The sequence below is a fragment of the Fusarium verticillioides genome, chromosome 6 (genome assembly GCF_000149555.1).
Source record: "Fusarium verticillioides 7600 chromosome 6, whole genome shotgun sequence".
In the NCBI taxonomy this organism is placed as follows: Eukaryota; Fungi; Ascomycota; class Sordariomycetes; order Hypocreales; family Nectriaceae; genus Fusarium; species Fusarium verticillioides.
In genome coordinates, this window is record NC_031680.1 from 2,868,250 (window position 1) to 2,883,091 (window position 14,842).

At 49.3% G+C, this 14,842-nt stretch overlaps 7 protein-coding genes across 7 annotated transcripts; 4 read left to right on the top strand and 3 right to left on the bottom strand.

Annotated features, from left to right (window-relative positions):
- The first annotated feature begins 178 nt into the window (after window positions 1-178).
- Window positions 179-1,955, top strand: FVEG_01899 (hypothetical protein). Its single transcript, XM_018888921.1, has 4 exons — window positions 179-756; window positions 820-1,021; window positions 1,081-1,406; window positions 1,463-1,955. Exons 1-4 carry the CDS (start codon window positions 472-474, stop codon window positions 1,622-1,624), a joined length of 975 nt encoding a protein of 324 aa, XP_018744960.1. The 5' UTR covers window positions 179-471; the 3' UTR covers window positions 1,625-1,955.
- Window positions 1,956-2,082: 127 nt separating this feature from the next.
- On the top strand, window positions 2,083-3,182 carry FVEG_01898 (hypothetical protein). Its single transcript, XM_018888920.1, has 3 exons — window positions 2,083-2,350; window positions 2,407-2,486; window positions 2,533-3,182. The coding sequence occupies exons 1-3, from the start codon at window positions 2,243-2,245 to the stop codon at window positions 2,999-3,001; spliced, it is 657 nt and encodes a 218-aa protein (XP_018744959.1). The 5' UTR covers window positions 2,083-2,242; the 3' UTR covers window positions 3,002-3,182.
- A 159-nt stretch (window positions 3,183-3,341) lies between these two features.
- FVEG_14949 (hypothetical protein) lies at window positions 3,342-3,911 on the bottom strand (the record flags this gene model as incomplete). The annotated part of the gene is made up of 1 exon (XM_018903987.1): window positions 3,342-3,911. The coding sequence occupies one exon, from the start codon at window positions 3,909-3,911 to the stop codon at window positions 3,342-3,344; it is 570 nt and encodes a 189-aa protein (XP_018744958.1).
- Window positions 3,912-3,983: 72 nt separating this feature from the next.
- Window positions 3,984-4,175, bottom strand: FVEG_01897 (hypothetical protein; the record flags this gene model as incomplete). Its single annotated transcript, XM_018888919.1, has 1 exon — window positions 3,984-4,175. One exon carries the CDS (start codon window positions 4,173-4,175, stop codon window positions 3,984-3,986), a length of 192 nt encoding a protein of 63 aa, XP_018744957.1.
- A 2,258-nt stretch (window positions 4,176-6,433) lies between these two features.
- FVEG_01896 (hypothetical protein) lies at window positions 6,434-12,024 on the top strand. Its single transcript, XM_018888918.1, has 2 exons — window positions 6,434-6,707; window positions 6,769-12,024. Exon 2 carries the CDS (start codon window positions 7,477-7,479, stop codon window positions 11,593-11,595), a length of 4,119 nt encoding a protein of 1,372 aa, XP_018744956.1. The 5' UTR covers window positions 6,434-6,707; window positions 6,769-7,476; the 3' UTR covers window positions 11,596-12,024.
- Window positions 12,025-12,270: 246 nt separating this feature from the next.
- On the top strand, window positions 12,271-13,697 carry FVEG_01895 (carboxymethylenebutenolidase). Its single transcript, XM_018888917.1, has 5 exons — window positions 12,271-12,468; window positions 12,554-12,710; window positions 12,760-12,931; window positions 12,995-13,142; window positions 13,194-13,697. The coding sequence occupies exons 2-5, from the start codon at window positions 12,593-12,595 to the stop codon at window positions 13,521-13,523; spliced, it is 768 nt and encodes a 255-aa protein (XP_018744955.1). The 5' UTR covers window positions 12,271-12,468; window positions 12,554-12,592; the 3' UTR covers window positions 13,524-13,697.
- On the bottom strand, window positions 13,492-14,717 carry FVEG_01894 (hypothetical protein). The gene is made up of 2 exons (XM_018888916.1): window positions 14,485-14,717; window positions 13,492-14,434 (listed from the first exon to the last, which is right to left on the bottom strand). The coding sequence occupies exons 1-2, from the start codon at window positions 14,581-14,583 to the stop codon at window positions 13,655-13,657; spliced, it is 879 nt and encodes a 292-aa protein (XP_018744954.1). The 5' UTR covers window positions 14,584-14,717; the 3' UTR covers window positions 13,492-13,654.
- Window positions 14,718-14,842: the final 125 nt, after the last annotated feature.

Here is a 14,842-nt window from a genome sequence, read left to right on the forward strand (position 1 = left end):
GGAGAAAGAAAACCCAACCCTAGGAGCAGACATTACGATCAATTGAGAGAACGGAGGTGAACATGACAAGGTGAATCAGTTCAACTGAGAATATTTTGAATTCACTACCTAGTGATAAATGTCTTCTGAATAAACTCCGGCGTCTCTGCATCTCCTTCGAACTCGATATCGAAACAATCACGTGGCCCTTCTAACTTACCTACCTTAGAAAGAAACAGGGGCTGACGTTGAGCTCCCTAACTGTGGCAGTGGAGGTTGCCAGGCTGGAGCTCTCCATGATGCTAGCGCCCAATCAGATGAAATCGACACATTTCCTAAACTTGACCTACCAGGAACTGAACAAACACCAGCTTTACGTTTAACCTCGTCATCAGCCATCACCAACTCACCTGAACCCAACTCGAGACGTCGAAACGGCAGAGAAGAGCAGAAAAATACCCAGCGCATAAAGAACACGCACCCTCCTCCGTCATGCAGCGAGCGACATACGCGCAGTCGCCTCCCCTTCACCATCCAGTCCCTCAGCATGTGTCGACCGTCCCTCAATTAAGATCACCACCTCCTCCTCCAGGCTCCGCGCAATCACAGCAAGGCTACGCTGCCAACGCGGGAGGAAACCCATATCAGCAGCAGGGAGGCACCAGCGGCAACGTCTTTGGCCAGTATGGCAACTTCATGAACGACCCTACAGCACAGGTGGCGGCGCAGTTTGGACAGACGGCCTTTAAGCATGGACAGGAGTATATGGAGCAGAACGTGAGTCCTACCAGCAACACGGTGGGTGATCCTTGTGGCACCTGGTACTAACTGTCACGATAGTTTGGTCGATACGTCAATGTCTCTGCCCTCAAGCATTACTTCAATGTCTCCAACTCATACGTCGTCAATAAACTCTTCCTCGTCCTTTTCCCCTGGAGGCACAAGCCCTGGTCTCGCAAGCAGGCTGTTGGGCAGAATGGACAAGAGGGCTGGTACCTACCCCCACGAGAAGACATCAACAGTCCCGACATGTATATTCCAGGTGCGTAATGCAAGGTTGGAGACCGCCAGAGTTGGGCGAGTTGGCTAATTGTAGTACAGTTATGGCACTTGTGACATACATTCTACTCTCGACGCTGATCGCTGGTCTTAACCACCAATTCCAACCAGAGCTTCTTGGAAAGACAGCTACAGTTAGTCTAATTGTTGTCATCGTTGAGATCTTCTTCCTGAAGCTGGGATGCTACCTCCTGAGCATCTCCAGCCAATCCCAACTCCTTGATTTGATTGCCTATTCTGGGTACAAGTTTGTCGGGATTATTGTTACTATTGTCGTTGCTGAGATCCTTAACGGCGGCAAGGGCACCGGTGGCTGGGTTGGCTGGTTGGTCTTTGTCTACACCTACCTTGCAAACTCGCTCTTCTTGGTAAGTTGCATAATTATTTGGCAATGCAAACATGCACATGCTAACTATTTGCTTAGATGCGATCACTCAAGTACGTCCTCCTGCCCGAAACATCTGCCGGCTCCAGTGGGCCAATGCAGACAGACTCACGGGCGAAGCGCAGCCAACGCACAAAGTTTCTTTTCATCTACTCCTACTTTGTGCAGCTCTTCTTCATGTGGCTTCTCACCAGGGCATAATGAGTGACAGCTCATAGGCGAATCACTTGTTGTGTCTAGAAGGTCTGCATTGCACTCAAAAGGGCCCAGAGACATCTGGGTGATATATAAACATTGGTCAATGAACCATGGGGCAGAGATGGTAATGAGGGATGACTGGGGATGTATGATGGCAGCTTGAGCTGAACGACGAAGCATAAAAAACGTCAATGATTTAATTTATTCAACCCTGAGCTATAGATTTCAATGATATTTGCTGAAAGTCACACTACATGACTATTCACCTGCAGCACATGCGTGTGTTGTTGATATTAACCAATTAGCCATGGCTCACATCAAACTATATCTCTCCACACATCTCATGAATGATTCATTAGGTCCCTGTCTCTCTTGTTTCATTAATAATACACCGCCTTCACGAGCTGCTTTTGTTAACCCTACAATACAACTTGAGTAACCGGAAACAACCCAGCACTCTCAGCGCTTGGGTAGAGTGTCATCAGAAATCTATCCTGGCTCGCCTATCTTAGCGCCGATCTCACTGTCTCAACTTAACACGTCTCTATTCTTATCAACTCTTCAACATCGTCTTCTCTTCCACTCACGTAATCCCTGAGATTTCGTACAATAATAACAAAAATGGACTACCCTCCCGTGGTTATGGCCACTATTCAGAGTGCTGCTTTGGGTGGCATTGCCAATATATTGGCTCAGGGCATCTCGGCCTACAGAGCTGGGGTAAATCTGGTATTTACATACGCCTTGACACGTTCGAATGCTGGTATTGACTATCTTCATCTTAGAACGATATTGTGATTGACTGGATCCCTGTATTTCAGTTCCTCCTCTTCAACGTTATTTGTACACCACCCAACTTCTACTGGTATGCTTCTTCTTCCCTTAGCAACCTTCAGACTGACACGTCCCAGGCAAGATTTTCTTGAATCAACATTTCCCGCTCATCCTGATGATGTCCCTGAAGCTAAGGACTCCAAGGATGCTAAAAAGACCCAGCCCAAGCTTTCTATACGGAACACTCTTATCAAGTTCTTTCTCGACCAGACTGTTGGTGCTGCTGTGAACACTCTGCTCTTTAGCACCTACACCCATGCCCTACGTTCAGCTATACATCCCGCTCCCGTCATCACCAGCCTCACCAAGGCCATCACATATTGGACTTCGCCAGGCACCCTGGACTTTGGACGAGTTAACTGGACAGCCGTCTGGGAGGCTTCCAAGGTCGATTTTGCTCCACTTATCTTTGCTGGATGGAAACTTTGGCCTGCTGTCAGCCTTGTCAACTTTGCAGCGGTCAAAACTGTTGAGGGACGCAACCTCGTAGGCGCGTTGGCTGGTGTTGTGTGGGGAATTTATATGAGTCTAGTTGCTGCCCAGTAAACCATAGCGATATAGGCAGGCTTCAGCAATATATTCTGGCTAAGCCGAAGCATATGAGCAGACAGACAACAACTCAGTCGTGTATATGGGGGATACCGAGAAATCTTCGGTGGGTAGTTCTGATCTAAGCGGAGGCAGCAGAACACGAGCATGTACCTAACCTTGAAACTTGAAAGAAAACTTGTTATATATTTAGTCGCTTTTCATTCTTTACGCTTGCATATCGAATTGCTAACCTCAAGCCATCAAATACCCCAAACTACTCAGCGACAGAACTTCCCGAAGTCATGCCGTTTCCAAAAGGGTCAGAGTGTGCTTCTGACAATACACTCTCGACTTCTCAATCAAAGAGCGATTCGCAAACCGAGCAGGAGATGTCGCTGGAATACTCAAACAGATCTTCCTCATCCCAATCCTCCAGAGTCACAGATTGCTGAGGTAGAGGATTATGCTGAGAAGAGGTCGTGTCTGTAACACCGAGAGGTGAAGTTCCCCCAACAGTATGATTGTAGCGAGACCATGGCCTTGAAACACCACTGGTGCTTGCACTCTCAAAACGTCCCCGGGAAGAGAATGATCGGCCACCTGGCGTTGGGTCGAATACAGCTGGCCGACCATGGCTATTGACCCCAATTGCTTCAATTCGGTGGTTAAGCTGGTCAAGTACCCTCGAGGGCAGTGGTGCGGCCAGGCGGTTTATATCGTCTACTCCCGAGTTCGTTGTGAGATTGGAAATGGGCAACGGCGGGTGTTCTGCCGTGCTTTCAGTCTGCTTGGCTGGTCTCGGCGGTGACTCGGGGCGCGAACGAGGTCTCATGAACCAATCTGGTTCTGGTGCCGTGACAGAGACATTGAACTTCGTGAAGAGGTTGTCGGCAACTTGATACCAATGCATAAGCCAGGACCGCATCTTCTAGAGGTATTCTTCGGTTTGCCCGCGCTGCAGCATTACGCAGGAAAAGTTGTAGATGAGTGCCAGTACCTATCTGATATCCTTGGGCAAGTCTTGGCGGGCTTGGATGATGCATGACCATTCACGAGCTGCCTCGAAAACCGGATCGCCATCGGGTTCGATAGTGCGCAATGATTTGAGGATGTTGAGGTGATCAATGTTCTCACAGCATGGCTGGTAAGCCCGAAGGCCATCGAATGTCATGAACTCCAAAAGAAACATAGTTGGTATGCGAGGATGTTCGATCAAAATAGTTGACAACCTACGATAGGTAATGTCGGTACGAGGTAGCGCATGATGGTCGGGCATGTCCAGAAAGACGTTAGAGTCCTGCAAATCGACAGCCCGACCGAGAGTACCGCTATTTGTATTTGTAGGTAATACCATGCTCCCATGTGCCATTGAGGGAAGTTCGACAGCAGAAGCCTTGAGGTCTTGTGGGTGGATCCAAAAGGCACAAGAATGCTTATGGAAGAAAACGACAGCACAATCTCCGCAGAAAGGCTGAATAACAGGTCGAGTTGTCCAAATGGCATGATAACATTCGTGGACTGGGCAGAAGTACTATGCCTGTCGCCCAGTGAAAAGGCCATTGTGAGACAATTGACGGCGACAGATACCATGCGTGTCGATGGTGATGGTGAAGCATTTGCACGTTGACATTGTGATAGAATGAAAGTGAAAGTGAAAGAGAAAGACGATGATTGAAATGAATCCCCGTGGATTAGTGCTTGTTTTCAAATCGAAAGACTGTGGGATATTTCCTAAAGCTGAAAAGGGTAGTAGTTGGATGTTGTCATACAAACAAAAACCACTATGCCAATAGGTTCAAATAGAGTCTTTACACTTAGGGCCTAAGGCAACAGTGCTTACCACCTATAGGTACCTATTCTGTAGGTCCAGAAGATGCATCTCAGGCTTGGAAGGATCCATCTATAGTGAAGCAGGAACCACCTAGTGACGCCCATCGGACAATTAATAACGGCGGCCCAGGAGCCAGGTTGTTGGGCCAGGAACCTCTTGATACTCAGCCCGGATTCTGTACCTGCTCTAGACGCGCCACGCAGAAGCCATCGTGGAGTCCACCTCAGGCAAGGCGCCTATCGACCGGGAGATATTTAGTTGCCAGGGCAGGTAGGCATTTACCAACCATCAAACTGGAATGCGAGATCTGACAAGGGCTACCAAGAGATCTGGCCAAGCGTTTTGGCAGATCAAGCCCCTAGACTGTTGAAGATGTTATCCAATGCTATGCTAGTCCGTTGACTTTCCAAGGATTGGAAGAGATCACTACTGTAGGTACTCGTACGGATTTCACATCTCTGCCCTAGGCTGTACGTGTCTGTTGCAAATCTAGCAACTCAACGACTGGAATAAGATTCATCCATGGAACCTTTGCGTCTGTGGTGGGCCAGGTCATCGCGGAGTTCCCCTACGTACTTGAGATAGTCACCAACATTTCTTAGCAGCGGCCAAGTCCAACTTGGAACTCGAAGCTTGTTGACTAGCACGGTACCGAGAGCTTGGTGAGTTCGGGAGATGCGCAAGCACCCGAGTGCGAGCCAAACTCAAACAGGTAGGATGAGCAATGTGCACGAGGATGACAGTGGCCACCCGGAAAGCTAGTGAACTTACTCACCATCCATCATCATTGATCGATCGATTTGATGCCCATGCCATGTGAGACAAATTCCGAGATCGGTGGGTGCAGGCATGCCAAGCTACCCAGCCAAGGTGTCGGCTGCGCATCGTAACGTGCCTCTGAGATAATATTCCCGATCTCAAATTCGCCGATACGAAGATGGCTTCCAACACGGACAGCTCATAGCTGTAATGCTCTTAGCGCTGGAACGGCCGAGAGACAGTCCAGGTACCTAGGCAAGTACAGAGTAGTTTTTGCCTCAGTAAGGTGCATGCCGTGGTGTTGCGCTACACGCACATAGTTCCGTTTTGCATCAAAAACCACATACCTAGTGTCGATGCAGCGAATCAGATATCGCAGTTAGCGAGGTGTAGTTGCATGTTTTTCGGCTATCCTTATGCTCAAGTTGGCTTTGTCCATCTTGCAATTTCAATGCATGCTTCTTCTGATGCGTGTTCGGCAATTAACATCGTCTTCGTTGCGACGGCAGGAGTTCAAGTTGCGAACGTTTTGATTCATCGCACTCAGCATGACATTATTGTGTTTGGTCGAATCCTCGAAACAGCTATGGTCTAGGATCCTTCTCCATGGGGTTCTTGTCTCATCGAATTTCTCTTAGAAAATTCGCTAGGGGAGGAAAGAAAACTCAGGACCTTATCCCGAAGTGATAAAAATACTTAGGTAAATTTGGCCTTAGCTTAGGGGGCTTTTTGTTGAGTTTATTTCGACACCCTATATCAAGGTTCGGTGTTTTCTTGCCCCCCGAGGGATTCGCTCAGTTGAGACATCTCGAGTCATGGCACCGGCATCTTTCATTTTCGGTCACTCTCGACACCATCTCCTAGACATTGCCGTCCTAACGATATGCCAGATAACAGGTTCCATTTCAGGGATGGCCTCTCTTTTGCCTTCTGCTTTTGCCCATGGCGCGTCTTTCAATGATGCTGGTTTTCATAGGCCACCGGAGCAATTATTACTTACTTAGCCTCTCTAGCCTCTCAACCCCCAGCCCCCAGCCCCCCATCTCTACTTGATCTCCAGTAAAGTGCATGGCGTGTCTTAGCGTGTGTGGTCTGTAAGGGGTTTATTTCAGGCGAGTCCGAAGAACTACGGTGAGGTCTTCCTGATCTATTTGGAGAATCAGAACCAGACTGATGTGTTTGAATGATCTAGAGTTTGACTATGGGGAGTATCGCATAGAGCGGCTCATATTCAGTGTCATATGAGTAAGAAGAAATCGAAGCTTGATTTAGAACTTGGAATCCAGGAATTCGCCGGTAGCCAAGAACCAAGAAGCAGGTACTGTAGTGGAGACAGCTACTAAAATGACCGTTCCTCTTTTGGTGGAAAAAGCCACTAAGTTTTGTCATTCATCATTCATCACCCGCTAACAAACCTGCCCATCCACACAGGCTTCTTCTGCAGCAGGGCGCAAGGCATAAGATACCCCACCAGCGCGCATTACAGGCTTACAGTAGATACCCAATCCTAGCACCTGCCTGGCGCTGGCGATTCAGAACTTCCCGTCCCATACGCACCAACCTGAACCAAGGACAACATAACACGCCCATACCCATTCAATTTCTTCCCGACGACGACAAGACGATGGCTTCATGTTCTTCTTTGGGCTGAACAGACCCGGGCCTTTCCTTTAGTTTCCAATTACACGTCACTGATCTAGTGCGACTCATCACTGTGATCCTACCTCGAGGCCCTCCAGTTTGCGACTGCAATGACGACACAAAATACGCCCAATACCTCACATCTCTTTCGATTTTAGGACGCTCGCCGTCCACTTCCTCAGTAGTTGCTGAGCCGTATCGATTTTTGCCAGCCCTCATAGTCTCAATAGTTTGGGCTTTGGCATGATCATACTGCTCAATGCCGCCTCCAGCTCTTCAACACCTCGGTCTTATCGACCTCGTCGCTTCTGACCCTCGACCAACATTCGTCGTTGCATTACCCGATCAATCATCCTCCAAGATATCCCACTATTCGGCCGATATCCTGTACCGAAACCCTGCCTTACAGAACTCTTATACCCTCGACTACTCCATTGCCTCCATTCCGCAAGATGTTTCCCACTCGCCGTTCTGGAATTGGGTCACCAGCCCGCCATCTGCGCCAACTTCTCAGTCAGATGCCACAGGCCCTACACCAACAAATACGCAACACTCGCTTCCATATCTTGGTGTTTACTGGACACGAAGCATAGTTCTGGGTCAATGGGTGGTGATGAGTGGAAATGAAACGCCTCCTTCGTCAGAGCCCCCGCGCAAAGTTCGAATAGAGGGAAAGGAGGGCGTGACAACTAGAAGATATCCCCAAAAATCGCCACTGGACAATGCGCGCTTACCGTCCCGAAAAAAGTCGGAGAGCAAAACCCCTCTGCATTATCGCGATGAATCAAACACAGGGCTCATGGTTCCGGTCTCCGACTCTGAAGCAGAGCCATTTCTTGACGTGGTTCAAAATGTGGATTGGGAGTCGACATCTCTGGGACCCATGTCAGATTGGCCCGCTCAACTTCAGCATACATTCAATCAACTCGTCTCAGATTCGCGACCAGTAGCGCTCTATTGGGGTCCCGAGTATGTCACGATCTACAATGAAGCCTTTTCAAAATACTGCGGCGCTCGACATCCTGGACTTTTAGGACGACCAGCGCCTGAAGCTTGGCCACACCTCAAGACAAGACTTGATGAAATGACGGCTTCGCCATCGAAGAACTATTCGAATGCTGAGGATGAGTCCAAGTTTTTCATCCCCTTGGTAGATGGCTCACATGAAGAGACATATGTTAAATCTTCTATGGTCCCCATTGTCTACGACAAGAAATGCCTCGGAATCCAGCACTCGCTACTTGAAATGACCTCGAGACGACTTTGGGAGCGAAGGATGAAAATGCTTATTGATCTAGGTGAGGCCCTTGTCTCTACAAAGGATGCCAAGTCGTACTGGTCTAGGACGATTGAGGAATTGGAACGCTGGAGCCCTGCCTACGATGCTCCTTTGGCTTTTTTGTACTCTGTGGCAGATGACGAATCCGACACTACCCTTTCAAAATATGATTGTCCCAAGATTTGTCATCTTGAGGGCTCTCTGGGCGTGCCAGAGGGACATGCGATTGCTCCTCAGGTCCTTAACCTCAGGGAAACAGATGAGGGGATGGCTTCTGCTATGAGAAAGTCATTAGATCACCGTCAACCAATCCTTTTGCAGACAAAGGACGACACATTGCCAAAAAGCCTGTTGCACGGTTTAGCATGGCGCGGCTTCGGTGACCCTTGCCAGGCTGCCATTGTGTTGCCTATTCGTCCAACTAAAGAGGAAAACACTATGGGTATTCTGTTCTTAGGCTTGAATCCTCGACGCTCATACGATAACGATTATCGGCAGTTCATATCCTTATTGAACCAGAAGCTTACGAGCTCTCTTGCTTCCACAGTTCTCTTGGAAGAGGAGACCCGGCGGCGGCGCAACATTACCGAGCAGGCTGCCCACGATAATGCTATGCTTACGCAGCGGCTAGAGTACCAAACTGAACAGGCAGAGAGATCCATGCAAACGTTTACCGCGGTTGCTGACTTTATCCCCGTGGGCATGTGCTTTGTTGACGTTGAAGGTAATATCACCTTTGCCAACGATGCCTGGCATCGTATCACCGGATGCCCAAGAGGGCCAATCGTGCAAAGCACACTGCTCGAGTCAGTATTCGAGGAAGATAAACAAAAAGTTATACAAGCATATAAAGACGTCCAGAAAGCCGACACGGTTACTTTCGAATACCGTATCACCCGAAACGATAACACTGCAGACCCTAAGAACTTCAAGTTTCCCACAAGTCCTTTATCTTCAAATGGCGAAAGAGTCTTGCGTCATATCCTGGCTTCTACAAAGGCCGAGAGAGCTTCAGATGGCAGTGTCATTCGGATTCTTACTTGCCTGACTGACGTAACGGTACAAAAAGACACGGCCGAGGAGGCGGTCCGCAGGGCACAAGAAGCGGAGAATCTAAAGCGCCTCGCCGAGTTTGCCACGGTTGGAATGTACGATGTCAGCATGGATGGAAGACTGCTTAGCGCGAACAATCTTTTCTGGGAACTGACAGATTTGGAAAAGGTCGATCTCACAAAGACCGATGTGAGGCCCTGGCCAGAATGTGTTGTGAAGGAAGATTTGCATATCCTACAGGAAAGCCTCGACAAGCTAGTCGTGTCAGGACGAACTGAAACGGCCGAGTTTCGACTCCGCAACGGCTTGGCGACAGAGGACAGCAACGGGAATTCAGCTGTGGCTCCGCGATGGGTGCTTGCTACGTTTATGCCAGTCAGAAGCTCTGACGGCGTGATTCAATCCTTTACCGGCTGTCTGAGCGACGTGTCGATACAGAAATGGCAATTGGAGCAGGAGAAGCTTCGCAAGGAAGAGGCGATTGAGTCGAAGCGTCAGCAGGAAAATTTTATTGACATGACCTCACACGAGATGCGGAATCCATTAAGCGCCATCCTTCACTGTACTGACGCAATTATTGCCTCTCTTGCAAGAGTGCAAGACATCAGTGACAACTCTGCACCTCTTACACCAACACGAAGCGGCTCTCAAGGCGAAGAGAGACGTGTTGGCGAAAGATCCGTTGAGGAGAAGAAGCTCTTGGAGGACAGCATCGAAAATGCCGAGACCATTGTGACGTGCGCTCAACACCAGAAACGCATTGTTGATGACATTCTCACAATGTCGAAACTTGACTCCAAGTTATTGGCCGTAACGCCCTGCACGGTAGATCCGATCCAAATTGTGAACGGCGCTCTCAAGATGTTTGAAGTGGAGGCTCGTCGTGTAGACATTGAGCTGACTTCTTATGTCGACAAGTCGTACAAGGATCTCGCATATGACTATCTTGACTTGGATCCAAGCAGAGTTCAGCAAGTCCTGATCAACCTCCTCACGAACGCGCTGAAGTTCACCAAGACTGGCAGCACCCGGCATGTCACTGTCGGGTTGAAGGGGTCTCTGGAACCACCAGGAGAGGACATGACAGTGGTTCAGTTCATCCCTCGATTCTGCGATGTTACAGAGGAATACGACCAGCCCGCGCTTAAGGGACGTATTCGCCCCGTGTATCTCTTGTTCGAGGTAAAGGATACGGGCCAGGGTTTGACGGTGGAAGAGATGGGCAGCCTCTTCAACAAGTTCGTTCAAGCGAGCGCCAAGACACACACTAAGTACGGAGGATCAGGACTTGGGCTGTTCATTTCCCGACGCTTGACAGAACTCCAGAACGGTGCGATTGGTGTCTCTAGTCAACCTGGCGTGGGATCAACGTTTGCGTTCTACATCGAGGCTTTTGCACCAAGCGAAGCCTCCCGGAACGAAGCGCTCGCTGCCGCGGCTGCAGCCAGGTTGATTACTGGTGCTGACGGTACGGAAGCTGATGGCAAACGGCCCTGCCGAGACATTCGCTTGCAGAAGCATCAAAACCCAGGAGGAAATGTTCGGCTCGATGGGATTCTTGTTGTCGAGGACAACCTGATCAACCAGCAAATTACGAGACGCGGGCTGACGGACCGAGGCTACATGGTAGATGTTGCTAATCATGGAATTGAAGCGCTCGACAAGCTAAAACGCAGGCAAGGTGGTGTCCCGGGACTTGGCCTTAAGGCAGGCAGTAGTCGCTCGGGGAGGAGTAACATGAACCCGCTACCTATAGCTATCAATCTCGTTCTTATGGATATCGAGATGCCGGTTCAAGATGGGTTGACGTGCACGCGAATCATTCGCGAACTAGAAGCAGAGGGGGAAATCTTTTGTGCGTCTGGAGGTCGCATTCCCATCATTGCTGTTACGGCCAACGCACGGCCGGAACAGGTTATGGAAGCCAAGCAGGCTGGGTGTGACGACGTTATGGTAAAGCCATACAGGATACCGGAGCTCATTGAGAAGATGCAAGTGGTGGTACGACGAATGGGGGGACTCAGCCCGAACTCGCCAGTGAGATGATTGGCATCGTTTAGAGGGCTGGAAAACAGCTACAGCCCAGGTGAGATTGCATTTCAATTCACGAATGTTGGCGTTGGCGAAGGTCAGGGGCCACAGCGAAATAGAGACGGGAGCATCAAGAAGTTGATCTCAAGCTGTCTGGAACAGGCTGAGACTGGTGGAACTACCAACCGAAACATGGCTGGTAAATAAAAAGATGGCATAAGAAGGAGTTCAGGTACATAATTGCATAGGCACAGCGGAGTTTTGGTCTTGCTTGAGGATATATTGCATATCATGGTACGGGACAGCGTTGAATGGGCAATGACCACCTTTTAGGGAACGGAATTCTGATGAATGAAATTTCAGAGCAAGCGATAGCACTTTAAATTCTTAGATTCAAAAATAAAACAAAATATATCAGTCATGATTGGAGTAATTTTTTGCTGGTGCGAGATTATGGCGATGGATAATGATGAGGATGTTCCCCCACCACCCGGGCCGGATGGGGCCGTTGGCCGGTCCCTTATCTTACCTGGGGGAAGTGATGATATGATGCCTCGGTGCTTGAATGACAGACAATTCAATTGATCATGAGGCCTTGAAATGGAGATGCACGTAAGTGCATCAATAGAAAAGAATCGATTACATGAATACCTAGAAGGAAGAGAGTAGAACTTGCCATTCATTCAATCTCAAGAGTGCTGTTCCTGAGTGCATTGTGACATCATCATTGGTCCTTTCTCCATCCAAGCTCCCACCCGTCCCGTCCTCTCCTCCCGTACCTCCCCGCAATCGAGGAACCAACCATTTTAATTCCGTCACCTTCTATAATCAATCACTTTAGCTAAGGTATCGACAATCTTCTTTCCCACCTGCTACAGAACAAGCCCTGTAAGTCGCTGATCTCCTCTTACCGGTTGAAACTCGACTGTCATCAACCCCAAGACTTGAGCTAAACAGAGATCTCATTCATTAGGCGCACACTCTTAGCAATTGTCATTCTAATTCATTCATCATGACGACTATGCCCGCATCTCACGGCCACAACGAGGCCTGCTGCAACATACCTCCTGTTGTATCCAAGGGATATGAGGCAAAGGGAACCTATAAGGAGATCGGAGGCTACAAGACTTGTAAGACGACTCCTAGCACATACGAGAAGACAATAATTAACCTGGGCAGATGTCACTGGCCCCGTCGACGCTAAGAAGGCCATTGTCGTCATCTACGACATCTTTGGATACTTCGATCAGACCCTTCAGGGGGCTGACATCCTCGCCTTCAGTGATGCTCACCACAAGTACAAGGTCTTTATCCCTGACTGGTTCAAGGGCAGCCCCTGCCCCATTGAGATGTAAGAGCTCACGTCCTCGTGTATTTGTTTGTAGAGCCTCACTAACCGCTAACTCGATGCCAGCTACCCTCCCGACAACGACGATAAGAAGAAGCAGCTTGGAGACTTCTTCGGCACCTACCCTCCCCCCAAGGTCGCCGGCCAAGTTCCTGACTATGTAAAGGCTGTCAAGGGCCAGGACTCTTCCATCGAGAAGTTCGGAATTCTCGGAGTAAGTGATAGTCAGTAGCTGCTATGCTTCAGTACTGACAGGTCTCAATAGTATTGCTGGGGTGGCAAGGTCGTTGCTCTCAGCGTCAAGGCTGACTCCAACCCCTTCTCCATTGCTGCCCAGATCCACCCCGCCATGGTAGATGCTTCTGATGCCGAGGGCCTTTCGGTCCCTACCATGCTTCTGGCATCCAAGGAGGAGCCCGATGATGAGGTCAAGAAGTTTGAGGACAACCTCAAAGTGCCCAAGCACGTAGAGACCTTTAAGGACCAGATCCACGGCTGGATGGCCGCTCGTGCCGATCTCAGTGACAACCGTGTCAAGGAGGAGTACGAGAGGGGTTACAAGACAGTTCTTGAGTTCTTCGGCAAGAACTTTTAAAGATAGAAATGTGAAGTCTGTCTATCGAGAGATGCATATAACTAGCCTATGAGAAATGACCAAAGAAGACAAAAACACTCTTGTCCAACAATTGCGCTTACATTTCTCATTATTCATAAAACGTTCTATAATCATGATTTAGGTGCCTTTTCACCAAATTCCAATACTTCCTCCATATTAAGATTTTGAAACTCGCCGAGCTTGATACTCTCCCCATTATCACCATTTCTTATAGCTGTGGAGATCATGTACTCCTCGAGTAGCGGCACCAGTCTCACGTCAACGCCCTCAACCTTCTTGCCTCTCAGTCGAACCTCTTGGGCTTCCTTCATGTCTTCTGGCGGGGCAAAGTTGTGCATCTCGAGGTCTTTCAACCAGCTTGCCAGAAGAGCATCCCCTGTCATCTTGACATAGGCTTCGCGGAGACACCATAGTGCATAAAAGTAGCGCAATGCACGATCTCGGTCTTGAGCTGTAGGAACAGGGTTCATGCTCTTAAGCGCTGAGACTTCTCCCGCTCCAAAGACATCGGCATGAATATCGACGAAACTTGCCCACCCATCCTCTTCTAAACTGCTCAGATCTCGATCTCGTCGTTCTGATGGACAGACAACATCAACCCCTATGGCAAGGCCCTTTGGCGGATCATGAACAGCTAGAAGAACCGCGAGACCGGCCTGGTGGGAGACGTTGAAGATCAGCGGCTCATCACCGCTTGGCAAAACAAATACAGGCTTAGTTCGAGCGTCTCGCGTAGTCTTGGCCTGGAACCAGGGGACGTGACAGAAGCGAGAGATTGCGTAGCGCTTAAGAAGAGCCGAAGCGAGAGCGAGCTTGGCATCACGGACGTGGTAGTATCTCAGGACAGAAGATTGTTCCTCCTCGGTGAGAAGTGAGAGTGCACGTGAAGCCTAAGGTATGACATGAGTATCAGGTTAGAGTGGATGACTAGAGCACTTACAGCGGATGTGAGGTCTTTGGTCTTGAGAACGGAGGGCCAAAGTGGACGAGTGTCGATCACCCATTGGATGACCGTAGGCGAGGATTGGGCACTACTCATCGTTGCTACAGCTATTGCCTTGGAATGCTGGAGAGCTAGCGTTTCAGGCTTCCAGTGACAGAACCATTTGAAGTAGGTGATGGAGTTGAGACGAGACTGTGACAAGACATGTGAGACTCGGAAGCCGAAGAGACGAAACCGGGCCTGTCGGAGGTGGGGTCTTGATTACGGGCCGGCCGAAACACGGGCCGGACCAGCATTATCATAGAGCAACGACCATGAAGTATAATAAGAGGCCATGAGGAGAACATTGAATGTG